This window comes from Saccopteryx bilineata, chromosome 1 (assembly GCF_036850765.1).
Source record: "Saccopteryx bilineata isolate mSacBil1 chromosome 1, mSacBil1_pri_phased_curated, whole genome shotgun sequence".
NCBI lineage: Eukaryota > Metazoa > Chordata > Mammalia > Chiroptera > Emballonuridae > Saccopteryx > Saccopteryx bilineata.
Window position 1 is genome coordinate 284570205 of NC_089490.1, and position 16845 is coordinate 284587049.

At 41.4% G+C, this 16845-nt stretch overlaps 1 protein-coding gene across 2 annotated transcripts in view; it reads right to left on the reverse strand.

Moving 5' to 3' along the window:
• MYO10 (myosin X) overlaps window positions 1-16845 on the reverse strand; it is a 219954-nt gene that overhangs the window by 85295 nt on the left and 117814 nt on the right. For both annotated transcript variants that reach the window (XM_066243997.1, XM_066244007.1), the window contains exons 9-16: window positions 7266-7395; window positions 3794-3912; window positions 2536-2682; window positions 2269-2369; window positions 2090-2156; window positions 1479-1571; window positions 1007-1075; window positions 731-813 (exon numbers count right to left, since the gene is read on the reverse strand). In XM_066243997.1, the coding sequence (XP_066100094.1) occupies window positions 731-813; window positions 1007-1075; window positions 1479-1571; window positions 2090-2156; window positions 2269-2369; window positions 2536-2682; window positions 3794-3912; window positions 7266-7395 (809 nt within the window). The remainder of the gene's footprint in view (window positions 1-730; window positions 814-1006; window positions 1076-1478; window positions 1572-2089; window positions 2157-2268; window positions 2370-2535; window positions 2683-3793; window positions 3913-7265; window positions 7396-16845) is intronic.

Below are 16845 nucleotides of genomic sequence, written 5' to 3' on the forward strand. Positions count from 1 at the left end.
GAGGGACAGTGAACTTTCCCCCTGTGTAAAAAGTTTGGGGACCCCTGCTCTAACCAATTGAGCTATCTAGCCAGAGCCTGGACATTATTTTTCTTGACGATCTCTACACTAGTTAGAGCAGCGGTTCTCAACCTGTGGGTCGCGGGGGTCGAACGACCAAAACACAGGGGTCGCCTAAAGCCATCGGAAAATACATATTTTATTTTAAAATGTATTGTATAATAAATATGTATTTTCCGATGGCTTTAGGCGACCCCTGTGTTTTGGTCGTTTGACCCCCGCCTGGGTCGTGACCCACAGGTTGAGAACCGCTGAGTTAGAGAGAGAGGGGTCCTACAAACCCACAGCTGAAGTCAACTTAACTACAGCTCTAAGCCTCCCATGAATAACGGGAGTCACAATGGTTAAGATCTTAGGTTCTTGCCAAGCAGACCAGACCAAAACCAGTAGGATCTTGGGCAAGTCATTTAACTGCCTCAAGCCTCGGTTTCCTCATCCAAGTAACAAGATTATATAGTATCTAATCCGTGGATTTACTGTTCTTATAGGATTTCATTAAATGGCAGTTATTGTGATTTGTATATTTTATATCTCTTGGTTATCTTACTGATGAAATATTGCCCAGGGAAGATGATAACAGATTAAGTTGCTTCCCTATTAATTTTTTCTGTATTTGTGAATTAAAAGTATTTGCACAAATGTTACTGAGCTTGCTAAGAGACTGACTTACCGACTTTCCCTTAGCAAGTTGAGAAGATCATCTCTAAAGGTATCTCTGTTCTTCTCCAAGATGCCCCGGACATCATACTGCACCTGGTTTTAAAAAAGTATGTGTGACACGGTAGAATTGATCAAAAGAGTAATTTCAGCTCATCAGCATCTCTCTTTAAAGGTAGACCCACGAAAAGAAGCCATTTCAATAGATTTGCGATTGGCTTCTGAAATTATTGTATCAGTAAATACCAAATGGGCGAATTTTCAAGAAGGATCTGAATTAAGAAGTCACCTCTCCAGCGTAGTGTTTCACTCCAAAATTGTTGACTGCAACTCTGGGCTTCACGTAAAAGTGGTTATTCTAATTAAAAAAAAAAAATACAAATGCCTACTTTTACTTAATGATTTCCACTGACTTCCAGAGAAAACCAAAATACAACAAGCAGTGACAACAAATTCAAAACCAGTCATATATCAGACACAGTAGATGATGCCACTTAATAAAAACCATGTCCCATTTATCTGTATCATTACAGTAGGTCAAAAATATAAAATTCTAAACTCATGAATTAGTCCCAAATCTATCCTTCTGGCTTATTTTAATGTTGTTTTAGCAATCGAAGAAGAGCTCCACTGGTTTCAAGGGAAAAAATTTAAATGTGGGAGGCACACTGGGGCCCGCAGCACTGAACTATCTCGTATGTCATCTTAATCTGCAGCTTCACTATCCAGACATAATTAAGAAATGGCAGGTCTTGACATACAGCATGTTGATTGTGTAACTTCTCCAATAAGGTGCTGTCTGTGGCTTGAGGAAAATGGCTTTCTTCATTGATAAGGGCTAGGAGGCCAAGTTTCTAGAAGAGGGAAAAAAAGTTAAATGAATTAAAAGTCAATATATGGGTCCAAATATTTTAGAGCTCTATACTCTCTATCAAGTAAAGGGTTAAAACAACAGGCATAATAATTTCTCAGACTAAAAAAAATTAGAATAAAGAAATCCAATAAATTTTAATTCCACACACGGATATAAAAAAAAAATGAACCCACCCCAACTTTGTGGAGAAAACTTTTACAACTGGCTAGTCTACTACTGGTGCTGGCAGGGCTCTTGATGCTGACTTACATCTAAGCAAAGTGGATTTGCACGCTGCTGATTCTAAAATACTGAGTTCAATGAGACAATAGTCTGGAAGCAGCCAAGTATTTAAATTTAACCTTGCACATTTACATTTATGTTTCCAAATGGTCCATTGTGTTCTAAACATTCACATCTTTGATGTGCGTGTTCACACAAGCTATTTCGTTCCCATAAATATGAATCAGCCCAGCTGGACACCCTTGGGACTGAAACAACTCTTCAACAATATATTACCTTCTCGATCAAGTCCAGGCATTCTCCATTGTCTATCCAGTCAATATCTTCCCACACTAATCCCTCTCTGCAGAAAAATTAAAAGGGCTGGCTGAGTTATAGTAACATATAGCTTTAAAACTATCTAATTTAGTGGCTGATTTCTTTTTAAAATGACATAGAATTTCACGACTGCTTACCTGCTATATTCTAGTTGTTCTAAAGAAAAAATATGCTTGTTGAAATATTCCTGAAGTTTCTCATTTGCATAGTTTATATTAAACTGTTCAAAGTGATTAACCTAAAAAAAGGAACCATTCAAAAGCATTTTTAGTGCTCTCATTATTATATATGAAGATTTAAAAAATTTGCAGAAAAAAAATATCAGTGTTTGTTACAAAAGTTTTGGTGAAGATCAGCTAGTAAATAAATAAAGAATTCATGTGTCCCACTCATTGGAAGCTTACCTCAAAGTTTTCAAATCCGAAGATGTCAAGAATGCCGATAGACTTAAAGTCATCTTTGCCTTTGATCCTGCTGTTGATCTTCTTGATCACCCACTCGAAGCAGCGTGCATAAAGTGCCATGGCCAGGGAGTCTCTGCTATCTACTGCCTAAGGGGAGAGGAGATGTGGTCACCCGGTTCCAGCTGACCAGGGACAGCCCAGGCCAGCACGGCCACCACAGTCCCACTCAGGGGTCCTTGGGAGACACACACTACACAGGGTATCACCTGAGTACCCAATGTCAAGTAAATCAATACCACCTAGGAGAACACAGACTTGAAAGAAAGGATAAACTGGAGCTTTCTTAGTTACTTCACAGTAGAATTTGCCAAGAATGCCTCTATTTAAAAAAAAAAAATAATTGATTGGTTTTGGAGAGAGAGAGAGAGATTTGTTGTTCCACTTATTTATGCATTCATCTGTTGACTCTTATATGTGCCCTGACTGGGGATCAAACCCCATAACCTTGGTATATATTGGGACGATGTTCTAATCTACTGTGCTAACCAGCCAGGGAAAGAGTGCCTTGAAATACCAGGCTCCAAAGTCAACTTTATATGTTGAGTTAGAGGTAAGAATCTGAGTGTCTATATTCAGTTACAAATTTCATCAGGTTTAAAACAATAGTTAAGGCTGAGATTTTTCATTTTCATCTTCTATCTTACTTTGTACATACACCGTTTTTCTTCATGGGATATGGTTAGTATTTTTTACTTATCTAATCATGAAACAGGTATTTATGTGCTAGAGCATGTAATTGGCTCAAGACAGTAGCAGATACAAAAATAAGTAATACAACATACTGTTGCACTGTTTTCATGTATAATAATAATATATTATAGCTAATGGTTATTTAGTTCTTATTCTGAGCCAATTATTAAGTACTTAGTACATATTTTGTATTATTATACTTACAAGAATCCTCTGAATTAGGTATGATAACTATTCTTGTCTTATAGAGGTGGAAACTGAGGCACAGTGGACAAATCCTTTAAGAACAGCCATCTACACTGGATCCAACCCTCTTTAAAAGACTCAGCTACATTGTCTTTTAGAAACAATTTAACATTATCTGTTCCTCTCAAAGTGGATATATTTATTTTGATCATGAACCAAACTCATTTGAATGGGTTGCTGCATTTACCTATTTGAGTCAAAGCCACGATCTAAACACCCAAGAGTGTCATTTAAAACAGCATTGACAGCCAAGCGTAGGTACCTGTTGAACACTGAGAGGTGTGAGAATCTCTTCCCCCCTGAGGAACATTGATCTCTGGGTCAGGGCGTCCGTGAGCTGTGCTGGGTCCAGCCCAAGTAACTCTGCAGACCTGCCCAAGGCTGGAAATGAAGAACAAGGCAAAGGTGGACTCCCAGCCCTGTGATGGAACAGGCCATGGGACCCCAAATAGGTTCAAAGCTGAGCACACAGAGCAACACATTAAGGCAGAAAACACTCCTGAATCCCTCAGGCAGGATGTATGGAACACACAAGTCACTCCTTGATCGAGTAAGTTATTCGCTCCTCGATTGAGTCCTAGGTTAGCAGCAAAGAACCTGGTACCTGGACCAAGTACAGTCCAGAGACCTCAAAATGGGGGGGGGGGGTTGTCGACAAGACCCTGTCACAGGTTTGTGATGTCACAACTATTTTCAACAATAATACTAAGGTGCCATTTGCTTTTTTCTTCTTAGTCTCTCACTAGGATACAGATGATTTCTTTTCTTTTCTTTTCTTTTTGTATACATTTTTCTGAAGTTGGAAACAGGGAGGCAGTCAGACAGACTCCCACATGTGCCCGACCGGGATCCACCAGCATGCCCACCAGGGGGCGATGCTCTGCCCATCTGGGGCGTTGCTCTGTTGCAACCAGAGCCACTCTAGCGCCTGAGGCAGAGGCCATAGAGACATCTTCAGCGCCCAGGCCAACTTTATTCCAATGGAGCCTTGGCTGCGGGAGGGGAAGAGAGGGGGAGGGGTGGAGAAGCAGATGGGTGCTTCTCCTGTGTGCCCTGGCCGGGAATTGACCCCGGGACTCCTGCACGCCAGGCCGACGCTCTACCGCTGAGCCATCCGGCCAGGGCCAGATGATTTCTTTCCAGTGGCTACATGAGCTGAGGTGTCTCAACAAAATAAACGCCAAAGCAGATATGAGGTTCCAGCTGTCCTCCATCACATTGATATTAAAGAGATTTGCAAATATGTAAGACAGTGTTACTCTTCTCGCTGACTTTTTTGAAAAGTCTAAAAAATAATTTTATATTTTAATATTCAATGAGTTTTTTATGGTTATTTTGGAGTAAAATTTTAAATGCTTCAGTTTTAATTCCTAAAGTTATAAACATCAACAGATATGATTAACATTTTAAAAAAATAGCTCTTTGGGATTCACCACATTAAGATTATTATGAGGTGCTGGACCAGGTGTTTGAGAACGGCTGACCTGCAACGCTGGGCTCCTCTAGAGCCATTTTGTACTTCAACTCATCAAGTTCCCAGCCTCCGTGCCCTCCTACATTGTTTCCATCAGAATAGTTTAAAAATAAATACATAAATCACTCCAGTAAATAGGCAACTGACACAACTCTGTACATAACTCGTTTAATCTTAACACATCTCTGAGGCACTTTACTGACAAGAAGTTGCTAGTGTGTGGGAAAAATAAGCCAAGGAAAAAGCCTGAGGCAGCTCCAGGCTGCAAACCGAATATTCTGGCTTGAAAACTAACAGTCCTGGCCCTGGCCGGTTGGCTCAGTGGTAGAGCGTCGGCCTGGCATGCGGGGGACCCGGGTTCGATTCCCGGCCAGGGCACATAGGAGAAGCGCCCATTTGCTTCTCCACCCCCCCCTCCTTCCTCTCTGTCTCTCTCTTCCCCTCCCGTAGCCAAGGCTCCATTGGAGCAAAAATGGCCCGAGCGCTGGGGATGGCTCCTTGGCCTCTGCCCCAGGCGCTAGAGTGGCTCTGGTTGCGGCAGAGCGACGCCCCGGAGGGGCAGAGCATCGCCCCCTGGTGGGCAGAGCGTCGCCCCTGGTGGGCGTGCCGGGTGGATCCTGGTCGGGCGCATGCGGGAGTCTGTCCGACTGTCTCTTCTCGTTTCCAGCTTCAGAAAAATACAAAAAAAAAAAAAAAAAGAGGGGGAAAAAAAGAAAGAAAACTAACAGTCCTAACCATTATACATGCCACCACTCAATAAGTATCCTAACCATTATACACGCCACCACTCAATAAGGGTCCTAACCATTATACACGCCACCACTCAATAAGGGTCCTAACCATTATACATGCCTCCACTCAAGAAGGGTCCTGGCCCTGGCCGGTTGGCTCAGTGGTAGAGCGTCGGCCTGGTGTGCGGGGGACCCGGGTTCGATTCCCGGCCAGGGCACACAGGAGAAGCGCCCGTTTGCTTCTCTACCCCCACCCCCCCTCTTTCCTCTCTGTCTCTCTCTTCCCCTCCCGCAGCCAAGGCTCCATTGGAGCAAAGATTGCCCGGGCGCTGGGGATGGCTCCTTGGCCTCTGCCCCAGGTGCTAGAGTGGCTCTGGTCGCGGCAGAGCGACGCCCCGGAGGGGCAGAGCATCGCTCCCTGGTGGGCAGAGCATCGCCCCTGGTGGGCGTGCCTGGTGGATCCCGGTCGGGCGCATGCGGGAGTCTGTCTGACTGTCTCTCCCCGTTTCCAGCTTCAGAAAAATACCAAAAAAAAAAAAAAAAAAAAAAAAAAAAAAGAAGGGTCCTAACCATTATATATACCACCACTCAAGAAGGATCCTAACTATTATATACACCACCACTCAGTAAGTGTCCTAACCATCACACATACCACCACTCAAGAAGGGTCCTAACCATTATACACGCCACCACTCAGTAAGGGTCCTAACCATTATATATGCCACCACTCAGTAAGGGTCCTAACCATCACACATACCACCACTCAAGAAGGGTCCTAACCATTATACATGCCACCACTCAGTAAGGGTCCTAACCATTATATACGCCACCACTCAGTAAGGGTCCTAACCATTATACACGCCACCACTCAATAAGGGTCCTAACCATCACACATACCACCACTCAATAAGTGTCCTAACCATCACACATGCCTCCACTCAATAAGTGTCCTAACCATGACACATACCACCACTCAATAAGTGTCCTAACCATCACACATACCACCACTCAATAAGTGTCCTAACCATTATACATGTCTCCACTCAAGAAGGGTCCTAACCATTATACACGCCACCACTCAAGAAGGGTCCTAACCATTATATACACCACCACTCAGTAAGGGTCCTAATCATCCCACACATGCCACTATTCAAGAAGGGTCCTAACCATCAGACACGCCTCCACTCAATAACTATGGAAAACTAAGGCAGCACTACGTCCCCTGACTCAACATTTTTCCTATATCTTATCCTCATTTCTTATATTTCCTCTTACTCGGTCCATTTTTCTTCTTTCTTAGTAGGCTCAAGAACACGACCACCATCCCATTCTGTAATAACATCTCATCTGTTTGATCCTTTATTGGCTGACAGTTCATATCAGATACAAAGTTCTGTAGCTCTTTATCCCAGGGGTCAGAAAGCTGTTTCTATAAAAGGCCAGACAGTAAATATTTCAGGCTTAAATTTTCTATGAGAAAAAAAACGTGGTAGGAAGGAGGGGAAAGGGAGGAAGAGGCGCACTCTTACCCGTTTTGAAGGAAACTTGTGCCCCGCCGGCAGTGATAAACTCTACGTTCCCGAGGTGTAATATGCCAGCAAGCAACCTCAGAACCTCCCGAACTTCTTCCTTGCTAAACTGCATTACGTCCATTGCCGTCTGGAAGAAAATTAATGTGCTTAATTTTTTTAGGGTGTTTTTTTTAAAACTAAAGAAAATGAAAAAAATGCTCATTACTCAATAAAACTATTAAATATTTAACTAAAAGTCAAGAAAACAAGAAACAGATGCATGACCATGTTTAAATGGTAAGGGCTTTATGCAGATACACACTAAAGAACACTGTTAAATCTGCAGAATGCTGAGAACTCAGTCGATGAAATAAGAATAAACCTCTGCTTAAGGTGCAAGCCTCCTACTTATGTCACAGAAAAGAATTACCTCAGAGAGTCACAATAATGATGGTGACAAATACTCTGTTCTACAGAGACCAAAGCATAATGGAACATTTATTTTCTTCCACATAAAAAAGGAGGGGAGACAATGAGGAGGAGGTGAGGATTCATCAGGATCCTCCAGGGTAAACTCTGGGGCTTGAGTTCCTGGTTAAAGGCAGCAGGGACCCATACAGGTGGAATCAAGTTTTGTCAGGGACTCTACAAGTGGGAAACTCTCTGATACTTGTATGAAAGATGCTGACGAACACATGAATGGGTCTGGATCTGTCCGCCCAAGACATTCATCACATCTCTAGTTTTCATTTCTCCAAAGGGTTTTTAAGGTCTGATCTTAGCCTCTAGAGAGTAAATGAACTTATCATAACGCTGTTTGGGGTAAAATAAAGACAAACAGGCACCTACTTCCAGGAGCTTTGTTCCCAACATGTATCTAAACAACTTTAGCCAGGGTCTTCTAAATCTTATCTGAGATTTGCTCCTTTTCTATCGTGATGTGGAAATCAGAATCATGTCAGGAATGCTGCACCCCACCCCCTCACCTGCCCCACACAACTGAGGACAGAACTGGTGAAAATACTGCTGAAAATGACCTACTAAAATGACCTGGACCCCGAATCACTGCAGTGACCACAGGAGACGGGGAAGAAGGAAACCACGCAGTACTCTGAAGCAATAGAAATTGCAAAAGGAAACAACTGGAGATCTTAAAATGTGAGACGGATCATTTCTTTACAAGGAAAAAACAACGAAGTTGAAACAAAAGGCAAAAACAATAGAGAGGGAAACAGTATTAAAAGAAAAAAAAATGTAAGGGAAGGAGCAAGAGCTATACTAGGAGATACACAAGCAACAAAAATAAAACAGACCCTTCTCCTAGAGGAAGTGCAAAGCCACAGAGAAATGCTCCTGTTTGTAGAAATGAAACGTTGCACACATTTAAAAAAAATCGAAGATCACTTCTATCAAATTAGCAAAATACTTCTGAAGGATTAAACTGAAATTGGTGAAACTGGGATATTTAGGCAGTGGCCACTGATACTATAAACCAGCAGAATGAGTTTGGAGAACAGGGTCATGCGGCAGCAAGGTGCTGGGCCCCGGGGGTTACTCTCACACTGTGCAGAGAGGTTAAGAAACTTCCTCAGGCCTGACCAGGCGGTGGCGCAGTGGATAGAGCGTCAGACTGGCATGCGAAAGTACCCAGGTTCGAGACCCCGAGGTCGTGCGCGCGGGCTCATCTTGAGCAAAGAGCTCGGCAGCTTGGACCCAAGGCCCCTGGCTCCAGCAGGGGGTTACTCGGTCTGCTGAAGGCCTGCGGTCAAGGCACATGTGAGAAAGCAATCAATGAACAACTAAAAAGTCGCAACGCGCAACGAGAAACTGATGATTGATGCTTCTCATCTCTCTCTGTTCCTGTCTGTCTGTCCCTGTCTATCTCTGCCTCTGTAAAATAATAAAATGTTACGGAAATGTGACAAACAAGTGTCATTAAAAAGTGCTGAAGCACGACCAGTTGAAATTTAAAAAAAAAAAAAAAAAAAAAAAAAGAAACTTCCTCAGGGTTGTACAACCAAGATTTAAAGTCAGGCCCAACAAATCCGAAGTCCAGAAACTTATCATCTATCCAATTTGATTCCTTTCCAAGGATGTTTTAAAAAAGAAAGAAGTCTCCTGTGTAATCTCTCCATAACTTTTTGTTTTGAGGAAAATGTCAACAGTAATAAAGCTTTGTAAAATTTCACTATAGTGACATCCAGAGGTGGATTAAGGTCAGTTGAGGACCCAGGCGCAGAAGAATATATTGAGCCCCTTAAAAAAAAGACAGGGAAAATAAAAATACATGTTAACCGTATTTTTAAATAAATAAAAAATATTATGTACTATTAATGTTAAAACTGCACATATGAAACCAAACTTGGTGTCAGAAAAAAATGTAAAGTTGGGGTTTTGCGGGTCCCTTCAGAAGTCGGGGTCTAGGGTGTGCGCCCAGTGCGCCCACCGTTAAATCTGTCTCTGGTGTTGGCCCTGGCCGTTTGGCTCAGTGGTAGAGCGTCAGCCTGGCGTGCAGAAGTCCCGGGTTTGATTCCCGGCCAGGGCACACAGGAGAAGCGCCCATCTGCTTCTCCACCCCTCCCCCTCTCCTTCCTCTCTGTCTCTCTCTTCCCCTCCTGCAGCCAAGGCTCCATTGGAGCAAAGATGGCCCGGGCGCTGGGGATGGCTCCTTGGCCTCTGCCCCAGGCGCTAGAGTGGCTCTGGTCACAACAGAGCGACACCCCAGAGGGGCAGAGCATCACCCCCTGGTGGGTGTGCCGGGTGGATCCCGGTCGGGCGCATGCGGGAGTCTGTCTGACTGTCTCTCCCCGTTTCCAGCTTCAGGGGAAAAAAAAAAAAATCTGTCTCTGGTGTTATCTTAACAATGCTTTCAGATAAAAATAATTCTAACTGCCCCATAATTAGACAAGTCAAATAGAGAAAATAAAGTTGTTGGAATAGTGCATAGTTTAAAGAAAATTCTAAATATTATATAGAAACACGATTGTATTTTGCTTTAGGCAAAAGCTAAAAATTATATATCTTAAGGATAAACGATAAAAGCAGAATGAAAAGAAAATTGATGAAAGTATAACTAGGATGGTGTTGGTAAGCTTGTAAATATTATGTTTTATTATGTCCTTCAATGTTGCTGACACATTTTTAAAAAACAAATGAGACTATTAATGGGTGAGTGAATAAACAAACTGTTCTTTAGTCAATGGTATATTACTTGCCATAAAAAGGAATGGACTATGTGATGTGGGATGTGGATGAGTGTAAGAACGCAGACACAGAGAATTATGTTCTGTGTGATTTCATTCACATGAAGCTAGAAAAGTCAAATCTATACTATGTATAAGTGACTAAAATCAGTGGTTTCCTACGGCTGGGATGGGGTAGCAGGGATTTGGGGCACAAAATTGTCCTCTGTGTTGGTTGTGGTTGTAAGTACATGGGAGTGTAAATTCAAAATTCATCAAAACATATGTTTTAAATGGCAGCATTTTATTTTATGTATATTATATCTCAATAAAGTTGATTACAAAAAATGAGAAAGACTGTGAATTATTTAATCAGGGTGAGAAGACTCATTTCATGGGTACACAGAGAAATTGATGCAAAAATAAGAATTATTAGCCTGACCAGGTGGTGGCTCAGTGCATAGTGTCAGACTGGGACACAGAGAACCCATGTTCAAAACCCCGAGGTCGCCGGATTGAATGTGGGCTCATCCAGCTTGAAGCCCAAGGCCACTGGCTTGAGCAAGGGGTCACTTGGTCTGCAGTAGCCCCCTGGTCAAGGCACATATGAGAAAGCAATCAATGAACAACTAAGGAACTGCAACAAAGAATTGGTGCTTCTCATCTCTCTCCCTTCCTGTCTGTCTGTCCCTATCTGTCCCTCTCTCTCTCTGTTACAAAAATAAAAACAATGGGTGAGTGAATAAATGAACTGTTCTTTAGTCAATGGTATACTACTAGTCAATTGTTTATCCATAAAAAAGGCCTCTGGAAAATAATAATTATAAAGCAGCTATGCTGTGCAAAAGTTAATATTTACTTTTTCTATGGTAAGTTTTCTCCATATTACAGGACATATTCAGTACTAATTTATAAAAATATTCTAAGCTCATCTTAGAATGACCACATCTTCACTGTTTTAAGTCACCGAGCTGGACTTATAAACATCACTAAAAGAAACAAGGTTTTTGAAAAATAAGTTTACAATAGCAGAAAATTTCAAATTGTCAAATAAAAAGTATCAGAAGATGCCCTATGAAAAAGTTCTCGGTTAAGTTCTGAGACTAACACAGAGATTATGTATGGAGATACAAAAGCAGATGGAGAAAATGCGCTTACTCCATTAATAAATTTGTGACTTCTTCACTTTCAAGTCCAACGCCAAGTGAATTAATTCGTTAGGAGTGTGGTGGTTAAGTGGTAATTGCACTAATCACACCACGGGGTAATTTAATATCTGCAACCAACCATCGCCAGCGTGGGTGTGGGCGCCACACTGCTCGCCAGAGCCACCATCCATTGTCTCTTACTGTCCTATTTACCGTATTCTTAGTAGCAATCTCCACCCCTCTGGCAAGAGTAGCACTTTAAGGCTTATTATAATTATCTTATTTTCTCAAAAATAGGGCTCAAGACTTAAAAAACAAAAAAAACGAAAACAACAACAACAAAAAACTTGGGAAATTCTCTGGATAGTTCAGAAGTGCTAAACAGCAATTTAGCTATAAAACTGGTAAAAACTTATACAAAATATTTTCAATAAAGTCTTTATTAAGCCCATAAACACTGAATGTTTGTGAAAGTCTGTCGGGAAGTGAGGGGGACCAGGGGGTCACAAATACGTGGTACAGTTCCAGCCATTGAGGGCTGAAAGAAGCTAGGCTGCCACACTAGGAACAAACAGAAGAACGGTGCATTTAGGGTAGTTTGTTGCCAAAAGGTACATCTGCCCAGGGTCTCAGAGGTCAGCGGTGAGAAAGGAGGCTGTGTTCCGGAAGACAAAGGAACCACGGATGAATCTTGAATGAATGGTAGGACAGAAAGGGTGGAAGGAAACGCTACTCTGGGCGTACTCATTATCACAAGTAATTGAATAATTCGTTAAGTTATAGGAGGTCATGATATGTTATTTTATTATATAAAATTTGCTTATACTCCCAAGTTCCCAACACTGAAAGAGACTGATGTTTCTAAGCTTGGCAAAATCAAGGTATCAAGTCAGCCCTTTAAATTTTCATAAAATCTGACTTATGAGGAATGAATTTGTGCATACGAATACATGGGCTCAAACCATTAAAATCTCATGAATATGCCAATCAGACTAAGAAATTTTTGCTCAGCAAGGGAAACTGACAACAAAATAAACAGAAAGCCAACTAAATGGGAAATGATATTTTCAAACAACAGCTCAGATAAGGGCCTAATATCCAAAATATACAAAGAACTCATAAAACTCAACAACAAACAAACAAACAATCCAATAAAGAAATGGGAAGAGGACATGAACAGACACTTCTCCCAGGAGGAAGTACAAATGGCCAACAGATATATGAAAAGATGCTCATCTTCTTTAGTTATTAGAGAAATGCAAATCAAAACTGCAATGAGATACCACCTCACACCTGTTAGATTAGCTATTATTAACACAACAGGTAATAGCAAATGTTGGAGAGGCTGTGGAGAAAAAGGAACCCTCATACACTGTTGGTAGGAATGTAAAGTAGTACAACCATTATGGAAGAAAGTATGGTGGTTCCTCAAAAAACTGAAAATAGAACTACCTTATGACCCAGCAATCCCTCTACTGGGTATATACCCCAAAAACTCAGAAACATTGATACGTAAAGACACATGCAGCCCCATGTTCATTGCAGCATTGTTCACAGTGGCCAGGACATGGAAACAACCAAAAAGCCCATCAATAGATGACTGGATAAAGAAGATGTGGCACATATACACTATGGAATACTACTCAGCCATAAGAAATGATGACATCGGATCATTTACAGCAAAATGGTGGGATCTTGATAACATTATATGAAGTGAAATAAGTAAATCAGAAAAAACAGGAACTGCATTATTCCATATGTAGGTGGGATATAAAAGTGAAACTAAGAGACATTGATAAGAGTGTGGTGGTTACGGGGGGGAGGAGGGAAAGGGAGAGGGAAAGGGGGAGGGGGAAGGGCACAAAGAAAACTAGATAGAAGGTGACAGAGGACAATCTGACTTTGGGTGATGGGTATGCAACATAATTGAACGACAATATAACCTGGACTTGTTATCTTTGAATATATGTATCCTGATTTATTGATGTTGCCCCATTAAAAAAATAAAATTAAAAAAAAAATCTCATGAATATGCCCATAGCCCAGTACCGCTGATATAGTGAGGAAATCCCAAGTGGCCATGGCCAGGCAAGCTGGAGGTTAGAGAATAACGAGATTATAGCTAATAGAAGACCCACCTTACCTCACACACACTGCATCAGTCACTACCCTTGTAGGTAAATGCAGGCAACAGAATTAGTTTTACTATTAACTTAAAACAGCTTTTCATCTTGACTGAACAATTAACAAGCAAGTTGGAAGGCTATATAAGAAATGACCATGAAATTTAGCATATGGTCACTGTCCCTGCCCCAGGAAAAATCCAGGTCCCCCTAAAACTGCTCAGGACACGTCACAGGTACCTATTCGTATTAATGTCACAAGTACTTCTTTGTGTTAACATCATTACTTGATGCCATTGATTAATTCTAAAAACACATAAATTCTCAACAAAATTGGTAATATAATATTGACATTAAAATTGATAAGAATATTTCAGTAGCAAAAAATGAACACCAAAGGTGCCATGTTCATACATACTCAGAGAAAAAAACTAACCTCCATTAATTAGCACTTTAACACACCCTGTAAGCAAACGTGTTGAGCCCCAACAGAATGTGGTCCCTTTCCTGCCTTCAATCCCCAAACCTCTGGGAAAAGGAGCTATTTGGAATTTGAGTATGAAGATGCAAATTTAATGGTCTTTACTGCTGGAAATATTGAGAGGAATTACATGAAAAACAATAGCATACTTGGTTCCAGCCATTTTCAGCAGAATGCCGGGAATGGCCCACAGCAGGTGCGCCAGCATGTTGGACACAGAAAAGCAGCTCCGGCCAGAAGACTGTGGTGTCTTCTGAACCATTTCTGTGTCAGCCCTGGTTATAGAACGCTGCGCAATGCACAAAGACGGGCTGGCTGTCACTCATAATGATACTGATGCACATGTTCCTATTCTCTAGGACGTTTAGAAATATAATCATAATGATCATTATAAAGTTGACAAATCTGTTGTAAAAATATTATAACAGAGAGAATGGCAAAGAATAAAATACAATCCTAGAATTCTGCCTCCCGAGGTAACATTTTTGATATACGTAATGCCCGTGGCCGAGGCCAGGCAGAGTCACATTGGATTTGGGCAGACGGTAGAAAAACTGTGGAGCCGGAAAGGGTTGGGCCATTCTGTTTAATAAAGTCTCACAACCACGGAGAAGTACACAGGCAGGGGAAACTGCCTCTCAGGCAAACAAACAGCAAAATGGCCCCTCGCAGTGGCGGGTAGGCGATCCACCATCCCACAATCCCCCATCTCTCATCTCTCTGGAGCGCAAGCACCCAAAGCCTTACATAGGCTATGCACAGGAGCCTCTGCCACGGCTCACGGACTAATCAAGCCAAGCTGCTTGCAGCCGGTAAACTCGTGAGCAAGCCTAACACAGCTGCCCCACAGTATATTTTGTTCTGCATCTATAATTATTACATATATACGATATATGTATATAATGCTTATTATTTAAATAGATTATAGTGCTGCATCCTGCCTGCCTCACTGATGTAATAAGCAAGTTTCCCCATACTATTAAAAAATATATATATATATTGGAGCATGTGCTTTGTTTACTGCAATGGATCTTATTTTATGGACAAGACAAATTAACGAAGCCATGCTCCGATTCATGATTTTGTCAGTGTAGAAGGAATTTTATTTTTTATAGAAAAGAGTATTTTTCCTCCTTTCTGAAGAGTTGCTCATTTATTTTTGTTTCTTTTCTGAAGAAACAAAACATTGCTTAGAACTTACAGAAGGAAGTTAAATAATAACAAAAATTACATGTTCCTGACTTCGATAAACACCAGCTGAGCTGTCTCTGACATTCCTGATGGGTCCATGCTAAAAGGTAATTGCAAAGTAAATATTACGGGCCTTTTGTTGTCTACATTCACGGAACCAAGTTTATGTATACATTTTTCTTCCTTTTTACATGACAAAGCCTTTCATCATATGACCAAATTTCAAATGTCAAAACCTATCATTTCAATTTAAAAATAAAAGCTAGCAATCACTGAAACTAGGCCAAGTTCCAAAAGTTAACTTGCAGCTAGGAAAAGGAACAAACAATTCTGAATCAGAAAATGCTGCCCCAAGAGGAAAGCCCTCCGGGGATCCTCCCCAGGGACTCGGGCAGGGGCAGGCCTCGAGTCTAGCACACCCTAGTGGCCAGTCCGCTAATCAGTTTCACCTGCAGGGAAGCTATGCCCTAGATCAGTGGTCCCCAACCTTTTTTGGGCCACGGACCGGTTTAATGTCAGAAAATATTTTCACGGACCGGCCTTTAGGGTGGGACGGATAAATACATCACGTGACCGAGACAAGCGTCAAGAGTGAGTCTTAGACGGATGTAACAGAGGGATTCTGGTCATTTTTTAAAAATAAAACATCGTTCAGACTTAAATATAAATAAAACGGAAATAATGTAAGTTATTTATCCTTTCTCTGCAGAGCAGTACCAAATGGCCCACGGACCGGTACTGGTCCGCGGCCTGGGGGTTAGGGACCACTGACCTAGATAACTAGGAGTCTGTCTGTCACCAGGAGCAACGTCCTTTTATCACAAAGCACTGTTGCACGGCTTCAACCAGCTCCAAGAAAGAAGCAAAATATACGGTTGAGAATTTTGACATCTGTTCACCAGGGATATCGGACTGTAATTCTGTCTCTTTGTAGTGTCTCTGGTTTTAGTATCAGGGAAATGCTAGCCTCATAGAATAAGTTTGAAAGTGTTCCTTCTGCAGTGTTTTGGAATAGTTTAAGAAGAATAAGTACTAACTCTTCTTTAAAGTTTTGGTAGAATTCACCTCTGAATCCGTCTGGTCCAGGGCTTTTGTTTAATACTGCTTCAACTTCTTTGCTAGTAATTGGTCTGTTCAGATTCTCTGTTTCTTCCTGATTTCATCTTGGCAGGTTGTTATGTTTCTAAAGGTTTATTCTTTTCTTCTGGATTGTCAAATTTGTTGGCATATAATTGTTCACAGTCCTTCGTATTTCCGTGGTATTGCTTGTAACCTCTCCTCTTTTCTGTTCTGACTTCATGTTCTCTCTCGTTTCTGCTTGATGAGTCTTGCTGGAGGCTTGTCAGTTTTATTTATCCTCTCAGTGAACCAGCTCTTAGTTTCATTAATCTATTTCTTATATTTTCTATTTTGTTTATTTAAGCTATGATCTTTATTGTTTCCTTCTTTCTGCTTTCTTTAGGTTTTGTTATT